Genomic DNA, 21,969 nt, shown 5'->3' with positions numbered 1-21,969 from the left:
TTCACCAAATGTCCAATAATACACTCTCTTTTTATTCTAACCGTTTTAGCGTGTCCATTTTTTGTCCCGTTTCCTCGAGGTGAAGGATGCACGGAACAAAATCTCTGCTATGGTCCATCTCCTGTGAGTCCTTGGCGGAATGGGATTTGGTGACATTCCCAATCCAGAGATTCCGCTTGTGTTCCTCTGCGCGTAGATTGAATGATCCACCCGTTTGCCCCATATGGACTGAGCTGCAATCTTTGCACTTAAGTTTGTAAATGCCACTTTTTCCCATATTTTTTCACTTTGTCCTCGGTCCTATTCACTAAGGTTCGCTGGTTGCTTCCGCTGCTGTATGCCATCCTAAATTTGTCTTTCGGGAATAGATTGGCTATGATTCCAGAGATGCTTCCGTAATATGGAAGTGTACACCATCGACGTTTGTCTTCCTCATTATATTGAGATGAATATATTAGATTTCTTGCTGAGGGGCAATATGGTCACGATGAGGAACGAAGTGGGCGACCTTCCGTCATTACTAATGATTTGGAGCAGAAAGTTGGCGAAAAAGTGAAAGTCAGCCGACACTACGATTTCGTCGTTATCTGATGAGTTTCTTCAAGGGCCAAGAAATTTTCTCTATAATATTGCAACCGATCGATTCAATTATCGAAAGTTGTGCTTACGTGGGTACAGAAAACGGTGACCGATGTGCACAAAAGCAAACGTTTAGCCTGTGCGTTGAGGTTCCTTGCGCGAAGCAGTAGGGAAGGTGATGATTTTCTTAGCCAAATTGTAACAGGTGGCAAAACATGGGTGACAAACGTGACACCGGAATCTAATGAGCAATCCACGGAATGGTGACATTCAACATCACCCAAGAAAGTGAAGTTCAAGAAAATAATTTCTTCACGGTAAATCATGTGTGCTGTGTTTTGGGACGAGAAGCGGGTGTTACTAGTGGTTTTCTTGCCTCGTGCTGTCACAAAAAATCCTACAAGACATTAAAAAAAACACTTACATGCAGTCCAAAAGAAAAGGCGTGTCCTGCTGAGCAAAGGTATTGCTTTGCTGTGTGACAACGTTCGTCCACACATGGCTAATCAAACTCAAGATCTCATCGGATGATTTGGCTGGGTGTAACTTGATCACCCTCCGCACAGTCCCGATCTAGTAATTACAATTTGTTTTTGCATTTGAAGATGCATCTGGGTGGTCAATGCCCAGACGACGATGATGTGGTCCAAATGGCTATGCTTCAGTGGTTGTCAAATCAGGCGGTAGGCTTCTATGAGGATGGGATTCAAAAGTTGGTTCTACGGTGCGATAAGTGCCTTAATATTTAGGTTACGTTGAAAAGTAGATTAAGGTACAGAGTTTCATGTAAAAATAATTGTTGAGACTTGTTCATTTAAAAGCGATAGTTACTGAAATAACACGCCTTGTGAGGAAAATGTGACACTTACTTTATTAGGTTGTCTCCTAACTTTTTCAATTAGTATCTTAGCCTTCCTATCTCTGAAGAAACTCAAAATTTGTATAAAGTGCTGAAAAGTAGTTTAATTCCAACACTGTGAATAAATTTGAGCTTTTGGATTCAGTTGCTTTTTGTTTTGCGGAATTTTAGTTTCACTTCTACCATGCCATTCTAACACGTCTTTCTTAATCTTCTTGTTTCAAGGTTTCTTGGAAAAGTGCTATAATTTGTTCATTATTAGGGACTTAGTCTGTTTATGTATTTAATTTTGGATACTCCAAGGGACTTTGCACTACGGACTATGAGCACGCCTTACCAGCAACCACACCCAAACGACGCCAAAACTTTGCATATGACGACATGTCCACCATCCATGAAGCTCACATGGATGACTAGCCACGAAGCATTTACTCCAGTGACCAAGGCGGCATTAAGGTAATACTTTCCGTGGTGCATAATGCAGTAATGAAGTTAAAGGATGAGGAGAGCATTTCATTAAGAACACTTAGGGTGAAGACTCAAGAGGGAATGTTCTTAAATGGATCCAATAATTTGTCTCTCTCGCTTCTCAATAAAACTTCATGAAGGCTAGGAGGCAATTATTGTAGGCTTAACCCGCCGTTTCCGACCGGAGAATTTTCCTATGCAAGCATAAAAAGACAAGAGAATTTAGGGCACTACCCAGGCCCGAACCTCATTGCTTTTCGGAGGGTTTTAATAACTTATCTAACGCACCTTGTCACGACACGGCTGACAAGATCTTCCTTTCTGCCTACGAAACGATGTCTCCACGTCCCCAAGCCTTGAAAAATTTGCACATCAATTTGTACCAATTGGAATGATTAGGATATAAAATCGAGAGATAATTTCCGCGGTGGGGCTCTTTTGCACAACTACAATTCATGATTGAGGCAGCTTAATTACTCTCATAGAACATAGCAGAGCATCAAGAGTCATTTAAGTGCAACATATATGGACTTGTAATTAAATTTTTAAAAGTGCAAATTAGCCAATTAACTTTACAGAGCTGGGCATAAGCCCACTAAAATGCCAAAATTTTAAATAAGGCAGCGAATTAAGCGATGGCCACTTTTCGAGAGGACATTTACGAATAAATTTAGGTGTATAATATTTTGAGGGTCTTTACAAACATTAATAATTTTTTGTAACATATTGCGAATTTTATATTAATATATTTTCATCTGAGAAATAATGAAATGACTGATTTTCCGCACCATTGGGCGATTTCTCAATTACAGTCGATGTAACCAACATGGGTTTCTGTGGGGTTGCCAAATTTAAGTGTCAAAGAAGGTACTGTAATTGAGAAGCTAAATTTGAATATATGTAATGGTATTGTAATTGAGTATCTAAATTTCATCATGTTTTTTTAAGCTTTTATATTATGCTAAATTAATTCATGGCTATTTATACAGTCAATATTCGTACTCTAGACAAATTCTTCCAAAGTTTTCAACGATCAGTTTCATTTTCTCAGAGCCCTGTGGCATGACAAGTTTCGTATGTTGTTGATTGTTTGAGAATAACATTCTGGGGCTAGTTAGATTTGAAAGTTACGAGTTTGCACTGGAAAACAGAAAAGGGGGCAATCCGTAAAAGAAGGGAAGATTAGCAACCCAAAGTAAATACAAGATGGCAGTTCATGATACAAATAATATGAATAATTCAAATGTCATCTACGTTTTGGAAAGAGAGCTTGGAGGATATGTTGATTGCATATATTTACATTGTTTTCCACTCTATCCTTTTGTTCATGCATTCAAAGGTAATGTTGCACGAAATATTTTTGAATCCTACAGAAGCTACGGACAAATTAGTGTGGGGTAGGACGGGTTGAATTGAAAATAAAATTCACTTTAGAACGCCTCGCGCACGCCTTGGAGAGCACAATCCAACGCACACGCTTAGCGGAGAGCCACTGTTTCAGTGCAATAAGCCGTTTTCGCGATGCATTTCGCTCACATAAAATAAATTGAACCTAATTTAAGAGAAACATAAAAAAGGGCCTCCGTTCCAACCCAACAGCGTCGTCCTTCATCAGCGTCAGTCAATCAGCGTCGTCATTCACGTTAACATGCGCTGCCAATTACAAAAAACGCAGTGCCTGTGATGGTTTCATGTAATGATTGGCCGCTTCAGTGGAAATCCGTAATAAACCCATCCTTGGATTAGTAAGCTTTGATGACGATGATGAATCCACGCAATTTTTTTTAAATCGAAGCTATGTAAAGTTAATTGGCAAAGTTTATTTGATTGCGAATTTACGGGAATATTTTTCATTTATTTTATTTCGGATCAACTGACCACCGTGCAGCCGTGCGGGAAAAAGTAAAAGAACAGGGAGCCATGGAGAGTGGGTATTAGAAAAGGGCAGGGCTCAGCTGGGGCTCTGGCCGAGTCACCGTTTAGAGGGTTTAGAGTCGCCGTTCTCCCCCCCCCCCCGCACCCCTCCGCCCTTTCGGATATTGTCGCCGTTGGATACGGATCCGGGTGACGAGGACAGGGGCTGCGAAGCGGGGATGATTGACTCCTCATTGGCACCTACTCCGAATGGGAAATGATTTATTACCCCGCCGTCAGAGTAGAGCAAGGACTGCCGGCTTTCACCACCCGTTATGCTTGGACTGAACATCGATCCCCCGGCGTGTGGGAGGGCGGGGCACCCGGCTCGCGAGGTCGCGGCTTGGGGTGCAACACGCCCCGCACTCGTGCCTTCTCTTGCCCGGCAGTGAATTCACCACCGCTGCGGCACGCCTTGAACCACTGGAGGCATCCTATCAGCTATGACGTCTTCTTTTTTGCCGCGGCGGAATTAGGACCCTTAGGATTTTTAAGTGAGGCAAACATGCTATTACACCAAATGTTTTCTATTTTCTTTAAACGCCCAGCAGGCGCAAATACTAAAACCCTTAAAATCAAATAGGGAGCACTTTTCTATTCAAGCGGACTAAACATCATATTAAAAAAACTGTAGCACAACATCCGAATATTTGATTAATTACTGGGATCGAGATGGTGCGGGTGCTAACGTACTGGCTTCCCACCCTGAGGGCGCGGGTTCGAATCCCGGCGGTGTTGGATATTTTTCAGAGGTATATCGATCCCTACTTGAGGTGCTTTGTGGAGGGCACTTTGAATGAGTACGCCGTCCGTCGGATGGGACGTTAAACTGCGGACCCCTTGGCGCCTTTCGTAAAGAGTAGGCTAATGCCGACGCCGGGTTTCTCTCCACCCTTCATCCTTTCCCGTCCATCCCCTATGGCGCAAATGACCTTAGCTGTCAGTCGCCTCCCCTAAAAACTACTACTATTAATTATTTATGGCTTGTGGTCTATAATAAGTAAGTTTTTATAACGTTTATGATGCGATATGGCCCAAAGTACACCAAATACCAATAAGCACCAGACCATCACTCCCTGAGCGATGCGTCTGTCATTTTTGCAGGATGCCTTTGTGGTCCATGGCAAGAGCATCGAGCGACTCCCTCCTCTTGTCGCACCCGGTTGTTCGTCACTTTTTTGGCCTTTTTTTTGCGGGGTGTGAAAAACCAAAAACTACCCCGAAATAAAATAGTTCGAGCACAGTCTTGCACCTGCTGATTGAATAATTTAAAAAAATGTTCTTAAAAATATGAATATATTGGTTTTCCCTTTGAGAAGAGTGACAAGAACAAATATACCGAGAGTTGTGGCATAGATGTTGCGACCGCATCCATATCTCTTGAATCAATCGATATTAATTCATCATTGATGAAAGGATAGTAACTCTCTAGTGTCATACTTGAATGTTTACAGTGAAATTTTTGTGGTCCGGAATAGAACAGTTTTGCATTTTTGTCCACCAAAATTTGACCGAATGTGGATTCGGCCTTGTTTTTCGACTCCCTGCAACCGTAAGACATGCCCTCTCGCCCGCTCCTTCCCACCCTCACATGTCCATCACTTCCTCGTGCTACCTGTTCGCTCTCTTCCCACACTGACTGTCCCTCATAGAAGGGGGTCCCCATTTACGGCGTTTTTCCCTTTGCTATATTGCAGAATATACACTAAACCTTTGCTTCCTATATTCTGTAGAATGGGCAGTTAAACGGAGAGAAGGTGGGTGGGAGTGGTGCTCTCACATCTCAGTTGCCGGATACACTAGGGGAGGAGTTACTAGTCAGGCGAAAGCTGAGATCATTTGCACCAGGAGGTTATAGGTCGGTAACTCAGTAGGGGTTAGACTTTGAGACACTCTAAGGGATACATTCTTCAACAATGGCATCAGTTTCTAAAGGGAACGTTTATCAAATAACGCTAGATTTCAGAAAATTTTATAATATTTTGTTTGATTTCTCCCAATGCAGAGTGAAAATCAAAATTCGATGAAACAATAAGAACTTAATTTCAATTTTCTTTCTTCTATCACTTCTATCGAGTTCCTGTGACCATTATTATTTTATCATGTTCATTTAAACATAAAGCCTACAAGCAATAAAAATGACCTCTACATGTATTTCTGAAGGAAGTAGATGTGAATGATCTGAATTCAAATTTGTGAACATAATTGTGCAAATAGTAGCCTATTGCCTGCGGATCGACGACATTTAACAATGTGCAAAATTTGAATGTTGCCAAATGCCTGGTTCTTAAGGAAGAATGAGAGTTGCAGAAAAAAACTTAACAGGTTTAGGCTTAACTACCTTCCCCCTAGCCTTGTTGTGGTCATTTGCAAGGTATTTGCATGTACGTATATGAGATTCTATCATTTTACTCTCCACATATCCGTATGAGAGAGAGTGAGCATCGTTCGCCGTGAAGTAATTTATAATTAGGTATCCAAATCCGACGCAGGGAAGTGTAAAATGCTTCCAACTTGTCGTAAGGGAAAAAAGGAATGGGAAACGTAAGGGGAAAAGTTTCAACTTTCGCATTGAAACAAGGTAAGCGTGGGGTTCTGCGGTGTGGGCCGAGGGGATACGGCGAAGGAGTTAACAGTCTGTGCAGCCTCAAGAGAGAATTCTATCGGGGAGCCGTCCTCGTCCGTGTCGGGCGGTTTCCTCACTGGATAGAGTGGTTTTTCTCAAACTCTGTTTTCAATGGGAACACTTCCGGTGAAATAGCCTAAACCAGTAGAAACTGTCCATGTGCGCAACTGAGGCAAGGAACGATAAGAGAGAGAGAAAGAATCTCTCGTTCAAAGGTGAATACTGGCAGATAGTTGGGCTTTGGTAGTGATTCGAGAGTTCAAGAGTAATCGTCCCAAACGCGGATTCCCACGCGGTGAATTTTTCGGTGAGCTAGCAGCACCACAGCAATCTATTGGGAACTGTGCTTCACTCCTTTCTTCCAACTTGAAAACCACTGAAATGAGGACCCTCCCTCTACTCGGGGACTTAGAGTCGCACTCCGCGCAGGCCGACGACTCCACCGCGCATCGTTACCAAAGCGGTCTGCAGGGGCTCATTAGCGTCGCCCCGCATCGATTTCCTATCGTCTCTTGCTTATTTTACTCCTCGAAAAGCGCAATAATGGTATCGGGTGGAGTGCCCGCGAAGTTAATCCTTCGGATGATGACGCGGTCGCGGCAAGGCCCTGCCGTCGAGTGTCGCCCTTGGTCGTTCACTGCGGTGTCGCGCCCAAGACCAGGAGTCGTCGCCCTGCGCCCCTCTTTGCTCCCCCTGAAAGCGACGCGAGAGATCCCCCCTCTGGTGCCCTGACCATTCTTTGACTGTAACTACATTCATGCCATGTATACACTACATCAGTTGTTTAATGAACCTAAGCCTTAAATGAGGAAACCAAACTGATGAGTATACAGTTAAACATCCCGCCAATGCTTTAATGGGCAGTCAGATGGATAATATTCAAGTAAATTAATGATGAGTGAGAGGGTAATATGAACAGTAAATATCACAATTTCAAGGATAACTCAATGTCATTAGCACATTTCACAAATACATGTCTATGAAATGCAGCAAAAAGTTAATCAAGTGGGGGCAGTCCATTCATTATCGCTGTCTTATATTCTGAAATGCCATACAGCATAAAAACATTAAACCCAGTGATCAACCCGAAGGTCAGTTTGGTAGGTGATGGTTAGAGTTCACCCGGTACTAAGCCCGACGGCGTGTGAAGTTCACACATCATGGAAGAGGGCAGTTCCTTTCCCTAAGATACCATATATGATGCCAATATTAACAATATTCAATTAAATAAATTTCTACGAGATTCCTTTCCTCATAAAAGACTGGATCACGCTGCTAATGCACAAATATTTCCATTTCTGTGCGGAACGAAAGCTCAGCACGACAGCGAAGTTGAATCTCTACAGGGGATAAACAACTTACTCAAACCGTCCGTCAGCAATGATCCAAATAACATTCACCTAGACTCGCTAATAATCAGGAGAGCAAAGCACGTACGTCACTATTTCAGATTCAGTGGACAGAACCTCAATGAATTTCATTGCGCAGCATTTAGCAGGACAATTATACAAACCACCATGATCGTTAAACAAATGCTTATCGTTCTATTTAAAAATTCTAATTAGCAAAAAAAGTCCATCATAAAAGATGTGAAGTGCGTCTAAGTAGATAGTTAGGAATAATCTTAATGATACAGGGTTCGTCCGGAAAATAAGTGTACTGATTTTTTGATTTTTTTTTGACAAAAAGGGAGTCGTCCACTACGAATTTGTACCTGAACGACAAACTGTAAATGCTGCATTTTACGTCCAAGTGCTCGACAGGCTTCGAAAACGAGTCGCCCGCGTCCGGCCAGCGATCAAAAACATCTGGCGGCTGCATCACGACAATGCGCCGTCTCACACCGCGCTTGTCGTGTCGGACTTCTTGGCCAAGCACGGCGTGGCAACGCTGCTGCACCCGCCCTACAGCCCGGACTTGGCACCACCGGACTTCTTTCTGTTCCCGAAGATAAAGAGGAGTTTGAAAGGAACGCGATACGGGACTTTGGACGCCGTCAAAGAGGCCGTGACGACGTGTCTTCGAGAGGTTCCCGATGATGCCTTCGCGGGAGCGTTCCAGGAATGGGAACGCCGCTGGAACAAGTGTATCGACTCACAAGGGTCCTATTTTGAGGAATATTAGCTTAAGATATGTAAAAGTGTAATAATTTTTTTTTCCTGAGCTCAGTACACTTATTTTCCGGACGAACCCTGTATGTGCATTTGCACTCTCCTAGGGAACTTGATTTGCTTATAAAGTAGTAAACTCCTTTCCTATTTTAATTACGGGTGGGTTTTGAAAATGAGTTTTCCATGATTAAATGCATCTTTGTGGGTGTGAATAGGTATTTACGCGTATTTGCTAGTTTAATATGTGGTTTTATTCTGCTCTGCGGGGGGGCGGGTGTGACCTAACACCCCCCGCCATACGCCCTTGCGGGGCTGCGGGGAATCGTGTCCATGCAGATGCATAATCACGTTTGAATTAAATCTAAACATTCTGTTTATGTTTAATATCGAATAACATTACATGGTTGCTATTAAGAATTCTGTTCTATTTTAATGTGCCGAATATTTGAAAAACCCATTCCACACATCATAGCAGTTTCCGTGTAAGTATAGATGTAGTCATTATTATCATCACGGGTTATCAATACGAAGACTGGTTTGAAGCAGCTCTCCTAACGATCCTATCCGCTAAATTTTCATGCCCTCATAGCTGTTTGAACGTACTATTTCCATTACCTACTTCTCATAATTCATTTATGGGTTAAATGGAAGAAGGGACCATTTGGTCTCAATTTCGCCCAAATAAATACCACTATCTATCTATCTATCTATCTATCTATCTATCTAGGCCTCCACCTCCAATTCTTCCCGCCCACGTTTCCTTCAGCTATGGTCTCTATTAAGCTATCGTGCCTCGGCATATATCCAATTAATTTTCCTCTTCTTCTTGTGCCTTTCATGCACTTTTCTCTTCGTCCACTCTTCGTAGGAGTTCTTCATTTGCTTCTCTGTGTATCCATTTTATTTTAACCATTCTTCCGCTGCGCTTCCTTCCCAACGCCTCCAATCTCATTTTCCACCATTAGATGGACACTCTATAGAACGGTCCGGCGATGCAGTTTCTAGTCTCTCCAACAAAATACAACCTGGCATCAGACACTGCAGTAAAACCTCCTTCGATTCGTCATACTCCCTTCTTCCCTTCGTAACGTCCAGCGTGCCGATTCTTTGCCTACCCCTTCCCCGATTGCCTATCGCTCTCCCCTCTTCATCCAGTCTCCAACATAACTGTCATCAATCAAATCGCTCTGCAGCCATCTTTCCATCTTCCTTCCGGATATCTTCCAAAAATCCCCTTCCCGCCCCTATCGTAACTAGTTCTTCCTTGTCTATTTTCCTGTCTGCCCATTTCATTTTATCTATTCTTCGCCGCATCCATATTTCAAAATCGTCTTGCTTAAACGACCATGTTTCCTCGCCGTCCAAAACCTCGCTCCGTACCAAAATGTTAACAAGTCCTTCCCTAACACATCCATTTCTCTTCTCATGAAAGCTTCTTTGCCTGACGCTATTATCTTTCTTATATCCGTACCACTTTCACTCTTTTGGTCCAAATCACAGCCGAGATGAGCCAAAAGTTCAGCCTGTTCCAATGTATGAGGTTCCATTTTAGCGTTTGAAATAGCTGTTCTCTTCCTGGAACATCGCATAACCTTTTTTTATTTTTATTTATACTCATCCATATCTATCGCACTGACTATCTAATGCAGTCAAAAATGCTTGCACCCCTTGGCTGCTTGACAAACCAAAGCTTAGTCAACAGCAAACCTAACCGATTTAATGAATTTTCCACTGGCTATCATTCCTATCTCCTGTTCTTCTCATGCATTTTTATTCATTTCTTCCGCATGTATGTTGGGTCAGTGGACAACCCTGCTTTACCCCTCTTCCTAACACTGCCCATCCGAACTCACCAACCGCCAATCGTATCTGAGCAATCTGAGACATGCTTACAGATTGCGGATATGTCTCATATCCCTCCAATTTACTCCTATTTTCTTTAATACAATCATTAATTCAACCCAAGTCATTCTACCGAAAGACTTCTCGGAGTCTACGAAGCAAGCAAGTAAATCCTGACTGCATTCTCTGTACCTCCCTGTTAGTGACCTCATTAATGATGTGGCATCGCACGTGCCTCTCCCCATTCTCGCCCGAAACTGATCATCCCCTTAATAATCAGTCGCCCCCCTCTTCATCCTCTCATTAATAATCCTAAGTACCCATTCAGCTATGTGAGAAATCAAATTTATTGCTCTATAGCCCACATACATGTTTGTCTTTCCCTTTTGTTGCAATGGGAACTAACGCTGGCCTTTCAAAATCTCCCTGCCTATATCCTCCTTCGTAATTTCCACGAATAAGTCCATAAAAACTCTCCTCTCTTAATTTTCCCAAACCCTTACTTAGTTCCGTAGGAATATTATCAACCCCTACGGTCATATTTTATTTCGATTGCCTTGATGCCCTTTGTGTCTCACCAACAAGTACGTATGTCTGGACGCACGCTATTTTCATCCACGTCATATTCTCTTTCTATGTCTTAACTTGCTGGCCTAATGTCATTACCATACAGTTCCTCTATATATCCCTATCCTATATATCCCGCATATATATAGACCTTCGGCGTAGATGGTGTGCCTCGGGTCGTCAAGCAGTTACTCCCGCCGTTTACCATATGTGGGTCGCGGTGGTCGAGGAGCAGAGCCTTGGACTGCTGACTGGAGGGCCCAGGTTCAATTCTCGGGCAAGCCTCTGGGCTCCGGTAGCTCCACAAGATATGTGATTTTTCGGATACCAGATCTTCCTGGGCAACCATAGTCGGCACAGGGATCTGGCCCCCTTACTCTCTTGAGTGAATTTCACTCCCCGTTGAGGTTAGTACCCCCCTCCCCCCTCAACGCGCATGCGCAGGTTTGAGGTCGTCTCATTCATCCAGTGTATTTTGAGAAGCGGAACTACGGAGACGTGTTCTAGTGTTATATCAACGCAAGTTAAACAGAGTACTGTTGTCGAATTTTTAACTACTGAAAAAGTGACTCCTACTGAGATTCATCGTCGTTTAAAGGCGATGGTGAAGACGCTGTTGAAAGGTCTACTGTAAATCGATGGGTAGTATGATTTCCCGGTTGCGAGCCTGGAAAAGCCAAAATTGTTGATGAAACACGCAGTGGACGTCCGATCACTGCCACAGACGATTAACAACGCAAACTGGTCGACGATTTGATGCAAAATGACCGGTGAATAACTAAAAAGCGTATCGCTAACCATAATGGTAGAGTTTGTCGTGTTAAAGGCAGCCTGGCGCAATAATCTTGCAACATAACCACGCTCGTCCACACACCTCGCACGCAACTGGAGAGCCTCTGCGAAACCTGAAATTTGAACCAATGCCACACCCTCCTTATTCCCTCGATTTTTTCCTCAACTCAAGAGACACCTCAAGGGCAATCATTACACCTCGGACGATGAGGTGAAGGCAGCTGTCAAGTCCTGGATTCGAGAAAAGTCGGAATAGTTTTTCAGTGACGGAATGAAAAAACTCGTTATATGTTGGGAGAAATATGTTAGCCTTAACGTTGACTATGTTGAAAAATAAATAAATGATTTTGAAACTTAAGAATTGTACTTAAATGTACTTGTTGCCCGATCTTGCTATTTGATTATGTTTTAGTCGACATGGTCATTTCAGCCTGGAGGTTATAGACGGCACTCACGACTTTCAAACTTTCTATCCCCAACTGTTCGCCAAATGTTGACTGGTATTTGTTTTGAAAAGAGTAGTTAATAAAAATTTCAAAATTTTCAACTTGTTTGAAAATATTTGGATTTCCGTCAAAGTCTTTATTCATTTTAATCGCATAATTAGGTTTTATATTAATAATAAGTTATCGGTTTTATTTCCATTGCATGGCCGAAGACAATTTCATGAAAACTACGCCGTATTTTCTTAAAGGCGGGAACTGTGAAACCTGATGAAGTAATAGATATTATTGGGAGCGCTTGCTTTTCATGAAAACTATAATAATATGAAAACTAAGATTCCATCTGTGCTTATCAACCCAGGTAACTCACTCCATGCTCTCTACATCTGAAGATATTTAATTTAGTATATTATTATAACTTAATAATTAGGCTAAATAAATTGTTTGAGTTCTGGATTCTTCACTCACTGTCGGTACACCAAATATAAAATTTTTGGTTACTCTGAAACATTTTTATTTAATCCCCTTTAAATTTATTTTGAAGCTGCATCTACCTCGTTTGCCTAACCAGTGAGCACATCCTGAAGCGAAGGCCTTGGATGTGGTAAATGAAGTTATTGGTAGAAATCTTATCCATGTTTCTCATCTTCAGCCAAAAAACTGCGGCGTCATTAGACGTTTGCCTTATGCCCTAATATTTCATAATGCCATGCCTTTTGGGGCGATAAGTTATCCAAATATTAATTTTAAATTGACCCAGAAAATAATCGTACTCCAGTCAGGTTCCTCCCGAGAAGAGGAAAATGGTTCAAAGGAAAGGGGAAGTGGAATCATCGAAGCTAAGTCACTCTCGTGTACGTCATATGACTTTGTTGACACCGAAGGGCAATCCTTATTATCTCCTTATGCTTGAAAAGGTTGGACGGGTATGATGATCTAGCATTACTTTCGAACAAATGTGAGCCAGTCCATAGTAAAAATAACTCAGTCCTCCAATTTCACGTATAATTTTTTGGAAAGAAACCCATACCTGATGTCCGTTCACCATTCCAAACTTATGGGATTGTTGAATGCCTTAAGGTTCGAAGATGACCTGAAATGTTTGGGTTCACATACGGCATTATATGTACCTCACCATATACCTATTATCCCATTGGCTATGTACTGTAAAGCGTTTTAATTAATTATAAGCCAAATGCAGCCTCTTAAAAGCCATTGCCCAGATATTTGAGACACAAAGCGTAATACCCATCAAGCTAGAGCAATAGCGTGTGGAATGGAGTTTTAAGATATCCTCATTGAATTTTGTAATCCTGGGATGTTGTAGAGTTTTTGAACAGGTAATGGCATGGTACGGCATCTTTCCGTTAGTATATTCAACATACTCGGCGTTGTTTTTGAGAGGTGGAGGAACGAGGATTTAACTCTCTCAACCCTAGAGCCTTTTTCTCATATTTTACCCAGATGGTTTATTAATTCGACGTTTCCAGGGTTTACCAATGCTCTAGAAGTTTATCTCAAGTAGTGGACTTGAGATTGTTGAACCTTGGAATCCACCTAGTCTCACCTGCTTCCTCCGCGCGTTTCGACTTCGGACTCCCATCGCAGTTCTTCTAATCACTACAACACAATTTCTACTCCGCATTTTTGGACTCTTTATTTGATTAACAATTTTTCCGAAGGATCCCAACCACATGTTAGATGTTTTTTTAAGCGTGGTCTAATCTAGACAAAGTAATCCTTCTCGTTAGTTCTCTCCTGCCAACCGTCTCATGGAAGGAAGTTTCATCAGGGAGGGCCCGCGTACTCTTCCAATGTGTGGTATTTTTCATTTATGCTCTTCAAAAAGTTCACTCCTCTATATTGTTACTATTTAATTCCAATATCTGTTCTATTAGCTATTCTGAAACTACTGCCATGTTTTTGAATGCCAGATCTCTCTCAGGAACCACGGTAGACACGGGAGAAGGAACCCCTTTACGCCGATTTTTCTCTCTCCGGACAGAGACCAAAGAAAAATACCATAGAGGTAAATGTGGGAGTGTATAGCTAAGTTTGATATACTAACCTCGTTTAACCTCACCTATTAAACCAACCTTCGGGATGATTACTGCGTTTTTTAATGGAAAGATGGACTCTGAAAATAATGAGTTCTCCGTTCGGTAGGAGTAGTAATAGTATTGAGGGGAGGCGACTGACAGCTGAGGTCATTTGCGCCATTAGGGATGGACAGGATAGGATGAAGGGTGGAGAGGAACCCGGCGTTGGCTTAAGCCTACTCTTAACGAAAGGCGCCAAGGTGTCCGCAGCTCAACGTCCCATCCGACGGACGGTGTACTCACATATATTGCTCTTCATAAAGCACTTCAAGTAGGGATCGGGATACCACTGAAAAATATCTGCCACCGCAAGGATTCGAACCTGGGTCCTTTGGGTGGGAAGCCAGTACATAAGCTACCGCGTCATATTCCAATCCCCTCCGTTCGCTAATAGCTAATATAGTAGCCCAAGATATTCCGCCAATTGTTGCTTGACGAATTTGGATACTTTCTTGCGTGTTCTCCCTTCAAATGAGATACAAGCTTGCTGAATCATTCCAAATGTCTCCGTAGTACTTTTGTCAAGTTTGGGACAAAATTTCACGCACACACGCTGTTCCTCTAGCTTATTCATTACTGTCGTTGCACGCGGCGACGAACAGGTTGAGGCACGTACCGCTGCTACTGCGTAACGACTCGACGTAAGCAAACGGAACACCTGTCGTTTTAGTCGCCAGGTGTGGTGCTAGATGGCGCACTGTGTTTCGTTGTGATCCGTTGAACGGTTTGCGCAGAATAAAATCAGTCCGGTCTTTTTGATCACACCTTGTGTGTGTGCAGGGAATTTGATCCGCGCCTGTCTAACATTTACCCGGCTGCAAGGGCTGGGGTTGACGCGAGCAAAGACATCCGTTGATTTAGACCATATTTTGTTCGTGCTGCTCTCTCTTACCAATGTTGGATAACGGTTTCGGTTTGAAACGAGGGCAGTTTCTACAATTTTTTGGAATGCTGCTTCCGTGGTGACGTGGCGGTATCATCATCCACACGCAGCAAATGGAAACGCTGGTGAATGCAGAAAAATATAAAGAAGGCGACCATCCTGCCTGTTTCATTGGTTCCTCGTTTACCCTGGGCGACGCCCTCCTCACTCCCTCTCCCCGCATAGACTGGTGGTCTGCGTCAAGTACCTTCTGTGAAGGGATCATCCATGCATTTATCAGCGGATTAGGAACAAAGCAAAAAATAAAACACCCTCTCTTCCCTAACGCGGTTTTAGGTTCCCGTGAGAGCTGAAGCGTCTTCTATTTGCTCACTAATCTAACCTCATTCGTATTTCTCTTCCATGGTACGGCAGAGTGTGACCAGACCTTTCTGAGTCGAGAGATCGGGCCTCCGAACGGGACGTTCTCCGCGCCCGTGTTCTTCAACCCCGAGGGGCACTCCCGTCAGTGCATCTACCTGTTCGTCGCCGGCCCCAAACAGCGGGTCGAACTTGTGTTCACTTCGTTCGCTCTCCGTGGAACGCCGCCCGAGTGAGTACACTTGATCGATAATCCATTTGCAGTGCATTGATCCTCGTTGGGTGATCGGGATGTGTGACTCGATTGGCCACGAGTTTAAAAGATCAATGGGAAGCCTGCCCCACCCTCGTTGTCTCGGCCCTGGTGCACTTATCAGGGGGTGGTTCATGGTGTCGGCGTTCCTCGGGGGATCCTTTGGCGTTCGCGTGAGGACCGGGGTGGGATGTCGGCAGGAAAGTTTTGAAACGCTCCGTTTATGCTAGGGATGCGATCGGCGGGTGCGTAGTCGGGGGCGAAGTGTCGAATGCTGAGGGAGAAGGCGAGGTTCTCTAAGTCTCCGATTCATCAAATGAAATATTGAAAATGAGTGGTTTCGGACTGTGTTCTCCTCGTTGGAGGAATCAGGTGCATTATTTTTTCAGCATTTTGATTTTGCGACCTCAAGGGGAATGTGCTCTGGAGTTCACGACTATTTGCCCCCAGGAAGTTTGGCGCATTTGCGAACCGGTTTTCCCCCTTTAGAAGCATCATAGCTCCGCATTCATTTTGGCGAGCAGAATCAGGGGAATGTGAGGCATTTTGTGAGCCTTGGTTTAATTCATACTCTCTAATACCAGCGAATGAAGCTGAGTATCTTCGGGTGATAACAATTTCCCCGCAATTAGACGTTTTGCAGGAGCACACAAATAGTTTCTTTTAGTTGTGGCCTTTTCCGAGTTTTGACTCGCGTATACCCTTGCTATTTTCTGCTGACATTTTAGATTTGTGAATCCTAAGAACCGGAATTAGTGGAACTAAGCTCCTTTCATTTAGGAGCAAGGTGTATTTTCTTTGCCATTGGGACAAAATTTTGCAACCGTAGTCGAAAAATGAGGATAGCACGAATTTATTAGTAATTTCGCTTTTACAGAAACTGCTTTCCAATGGTTTACTTAGTTTACCCACTCCATGAAAGCAAAATCGCGCCAATCACGCAAACGCCAACGTTTCTTAATATGATGATCTTATTACGTTTAACAATGAACTTCGGTGATTTTATAAATAAGGTTATCATGTATTTCAAAAGCAAAGTGTTGAAAGCAGAAAAATAGTGACGTTCTTGTTCAAAATTAAATGTCCCTATGCCGTGACGGTTTAGTTTCAAAATAAAATATGGCTACAATGACTATCGTTTCTCTTCCATCAATATTGTTCTATTTACTGTGCTGCACGTGTCAATCGAGCTTATTTAATGTCACAGATAACTTATCGCATCATTGAACCGTCCAGTTTGGAAGCAAACTATTCTTTTAATATCTATCCGGAAAGGTGTTCAATCAAATTGTTTCCCGACTGCTGGGAGTTATTGCTTCAAAACTTTCCTTCGCTCCTAATTTTCAACTGATATTTTGAATTCATTCTTTCGCCCTCTTTTCTTTACTTAATGAAGCTGTTTTCTAGAATCATATTACCTTAACGCAAGAGATGAAAAAAGAGCAATATTTATTATATTTAAGATTTTTTCATTTACTTTATAGTATTCTCAACGTTTGAACGGATGTAATTGTTTGAGAAGATTTTCTACCGAACGTTGTAGAGGTGTATATAAGTGACAACGTATTATATTTGTAATCTACAGTATTTTTGCTGAATTTATCAGCGAACAAGAGTGTTTCATTTATGTTTATGTGCTATTGGCAATATTACATAAAACCACATAAGGAAACTAATTATAGCATTAATTAATCACGGAACTAAATCAATAATAATTATATTAATATTTAAATCTAAAACATAATATATGAGGGGATTAAAATACGACTATATTTTACCTTGAATTACATTACTTAGGTGAACGTACAATCAATAAATTTAACTATTTCGTAAAATTTTGATAAATTAAGTCGTTCAGGAAGCTAATAACTCTCTCTCATACATCGATCTAAACTATAACAACTGCCAAGACAGAAACAAAACATGTTTTTTATCTATGAGACGCTGGCAAAAGAAAAGATGAATAATTAATTTCAATTTTTCCTTCAGCAATAAAATTTTATGTGCATAAGTGTTAACCATTTTGTGAGCCTATTTATATTGTACTATGTTTAAATGTTTTTAGTTTGGAATATAATTTTTGTGCATCATTCGCGACACAAACTTTAATCGTCCTGAAAACCATTTGTCATCATTTAATTGCATTCTTCCTCAGACAGTGGAACTCATTACATTTGCATCTGATCCCCATATTAATTAAAATGAAACCAATACAGACTTACACACACCAATTCAAGGTCTTATTTTCATTGAAATTATCATACCACTCCACGAACATACCCCACTCAGCCGAATTCGGATGAATGTCTAATCAAAACCTGCTCATCTGGGTGTATGATGCCAGTGTTGACATGTTCTATTTAAGTTATCGCTTATACGTAGCATCCATCGCATTAAATTTACTTATCAATAAGTTAAATTTAGGGAAGGATCGTGACTTTCGGCCACGAAAGATGTCTCAAGCTCATTTATATGCTTATGTTTCTCCACCAATGGTCATGAGACTGAAATTTTCCTTTGTAATATGAAGAAAGGCCATCTTCCCTTATGGCATTGTGAGCTGTCCATGTAAGTATCCGTTACCATGCCTCAAATATTAATGTCTATCTTGGGTGGAATTGCTTGCTTGCTTTCTTGGTTTGCTTTTATCCTTTGTAACAAAAACAATCTTAAACTATATGTTTAATTTTAACCTACGAATTAGCAAAAGAGAAAGGTGCTCACAGCAGGGAGAAATCGCCGATGCATCTCTGGATTCAAAAATGATGTATATGCATCGAGATGTTAAGCTGGTGCTATTATATTTCATTGAAATATGCATGATTTGATTTTAGGGGCCCCAAACATCTTTAAGGTTCAAGTCCTGCTTCGAGCAGGGTTGGAAAATTCCCAGGTTTTCATTGCACGGTTGTGTTTGTCGAGGTTACGACGAGCGTTTTAGAAGTAGTCCCCCCGTCACGTGAAAGAATGGTCTCACTTAGTGCTGCAAATAAAATTTAAACAACACCATCAATCACGACACCGGATGCTGTAATTTTTGTTAGTTGTAGTAGTTATTAGGGGAGGCGACCTACAGCAGATATCATTTGCGCCAAAATATTTTTTTAGGTTGCTTGAAGCGACACGATCATGGTTATTATGGTCCCACACCTCGTCCGGCAGGATTGGCAGATGCATGCGAATAGCGTATTTTTGCCACACTCGTCATCGACATGCGTGAAGAGGGTGATATATGGTATTGGGATCGAGGAATGAATACTTTCCCTTGTGTGAGGATTCGAAAAGGGCAAAACACATCACGGACGGGTTTGCATTCATTTCTCAATGAAAAACGCATCCCAAATTAAAGAATGGCTGTGGTCGTAATGATGAGTTTCTTCGGGCCGTTGACTCTCGGGGCCGAGGAGGGTGTAAACACCAAGTCCGGGTTGTTACAAGACGGCGAAACTCGGATAAGTCTGCGCTAATGAATTTGTAGAGAGGGGAAAGTTTATTCCTGTTACAATGAAGCTCTAACTAACTAACTAAGAAGGTTTAAATCATCAAAAAAAACAGAGGATGGTAGAGTGAAAATTAGCCTACAAAAGAGCAGAGAATCATGTATGTGGTAGTTGCTTCGCTCGAAGCGTTCAGTGTGCTTGGTAGGTAACCGTGGCCATAACAAACGCTGTTGCATATGTGGATTCGTGTGAGGGTGAAGGAGTAATTTTCTTCCTACTTATAATTTTTAAGCACTTCCAAAATATGTCATTACATTAATTCCTGTCAGGATTTATATTTTTTAATATAAAATATGTAGTGAATCGAGTACACGATATACTTACTAAGGGGAATGATTACTTAGGGAGATAAGAACCTTCAAATTTAAAACAGGAATGGCACGTGTGAAGCCAAAGAAATCATTAGTTCACCCACAGAAAGGAATATTTAATGTAAGCAAAACACCTTTGTTCGTTTCTTGGATTTGGGAAAGGAATTTGACCGAGTTAATAAGGTAAAAGAAATTAACATATTGCAGAAAATAGGAGTAGCTTACATATGCCTCAAACTCGATAGGTGCCGGTAGAGAATGATGAAACAGGATGGTTTAGGAGGTTCTGGCAGGAATGTCCACTATCACTCGTGATCTTCAACGTATGCGCGGAGAAATTGGCAGATTTATGAGAGGCATTTGATTGAAACAGAACTGAAATGTGGGCCTCAACAAGTCAGTTAAATGTTCGGATAATCAAGCTTTTGTTAGCCAGCTAGTCAAGGAATTACAGTAGTTGTAGATCGTAACGAATAAACAGTGCGATAGGAATGGAATGAGAATAAGGAGAAAAGTTCGAATGTAAAGAAGTTCACACAAAACAGGAAGGCTTAGATAAAGATTGAAGTTGGATGGAAAGTGGAACCAGAGATTAAACTAGAGCATGTAAATCAAGTCATTGAATTAGGTAATGTTGTTAAAGGAAGGGTGCAGGAGACAGTAAAAGAAGAAGTGCGTGAGGTGAAGGATTTTCATCAAGATCAGGAAGTTGATGTCAGGGGCCAGTAAAAAATTAAACAACGGGCTGGTGAAAAATTTAATGTGAATCGTGTCAGTATTGTTCCCAATGTCAGTATTGTATGGCGCGGAAACTTAATCGTTGAGGCAAAAGGATAAGCGTAGTCTAGAGACTTTTGCGTGTCCCCGGATGGAGGATGGAAAAAGGAAATGACCGGAAATCGAAACAAACGAGGTAGTGCTAGCCGTGATGGTGGATGAAGGAGGGTCGATTGCTGCGGGACGTTCAAAGAAGGTAGGAAAACCGGATGCAGGTTACATTTCGCGGCAATAGAATGCCAAAAACCTGAACGTTGGGGAGGAAGGGGTTGGTAAGCCAAGGTAGAGGGGGAAAAAGATAGGCTTGCTGGACAGAATGAAGGGAGGCTGGAAATACTACCTTGATCAAAAAGTTCCCGGAATAACCACCGTGTGGCGCTCCCATCGTTCCGATTTGAGTTCTGTTTTTTTTTGTTAAATTGGTACATCTGTTGTTGATATTCCCTTTAAATCTTAGTGTCATAACTTGACATTTGCAAAAGTTACGTAGCCAAGAGTACATCTATCTCTGTGTGTGTTGGCGATTTTTTACAATTTCAGAAATGGATTTAAATTTGCAACAACGAACTTGTATTAAATTTTGCGTAAAAAACGGATTTAGTGGCGCACGGACGTTGGAAATGTTGGAAAAGTGTTTCGGCAACGATTCTCTAAAAAAAACGGTCGTTTACCAGTGGCACGAGCGGTTCAGAAGTGGTCGTGAGTCAATCGAAGATGATGAACGCAGTGGCAGACCATCGACATCGAAAGTCGGTGAAAAAATTAATAAAGTAAAAGAAATGTTGGTCAATAACCGCAAATTAACCATCAGAGAAATAGCGGAGGACTTGAACATTGCCTATGGATCCGCCCAAGACATTGTGGTTAATGATTTGGGTTTCCGTCGTGTAGCAGCAAAGTTGGTGCCAAAAGACCTCAATTTCATGCAAAAAAGAGACCGTGTTGACGTCGGAAAAGACATGATTTGCGAGGCTGAATCCGATCCCACATTCATCAAAAGGATCATTACTGGAGACGAGACGTGGGTTTATGAGTACGACACGCAATCCAGGCATCAGGCAAGTGAATGGCGTTCACCAAATGAGCCGAGACCAAAAAAACCACGTCGTTTTCAGTCAAAAATGCAATGCTGACGGTTTTCATGGATTACAACGGTGTAGTGCATCATGAATTTTTGCCAGAAGGCCAGACAGTAAACAAAGAGTATTATTTGGGCGTTATGAGACGTTTGCGTGAAGCAATTCGCCGAAAGAGACCAGAAATGTGGGCAGAAAACTCGTGGATTTTGCACCATGATAACGCACCGTCGCACAGTGCTATCATTATTCGTAATTTTTTGACGAAAAATGCAACAAATACCATCCAACAGCCACCGAATTCACCTGATTTGGCTCCCTGTGACTTCTTTCTGTTCAATCGAGTTAAAAAACCATTACGGGGAACGCGTTTTAGCAGCCGAGAGGAAGTAATGGAAAAATCGCAGGAAGCACTGATGGACATACCGAAAACCGACCGTAACTTTTGCAAATGTCAAGTTATGACACTAAGATTTAAAGGGAATATCAACAACAGATGTACCAATTTA

At 42.0% G+C, this 21,969-nt stretch overlaps 1 protein-coding gene across 1 annotated transcript in view; it reads left to right on the top strand.

The window, feature by feature from the left end:
• The window catches only part of LOC139698332 (cubilin-like), a 176,662-nt gene that overhangs the window by 116,166 nt on the left and 38,527 nt on the right, over positions 1–21,969 (top strand). The window contains exon 4 of the mRNA XM_071597237.1: positions 15,598–15,775. Coding sequence (XP_071453338.1) covers positions 15,598–15,775 — 178 coding nt within the window. The remainder of the gene's footprint in view (positions 1–15,597; positions 15,776–21,969) is intronic.

The sequence above is a fragment of the Hetaerina americana genome, unplaced genomic scaffold (genome assembly GCF_022747635.1).
Source record: "Hetaerina americana unplaced genomic scaffold, ioHetAmer1.1.p SCAF_82, whole genome shotgun sequence".
NCBI classification, from domain to species: domain Eukaryota; kingdom Metazoa; phylum Arthropoda; class Insecta; order Odonata; family Calopterygidae; genus Hetaerina; species Hetaerina americana.
The sequence above is the reverse complement of the archived record's forward strand: the minus strand, read 5'-3'. Positions and strand labels throughout refer to the sequence as shown.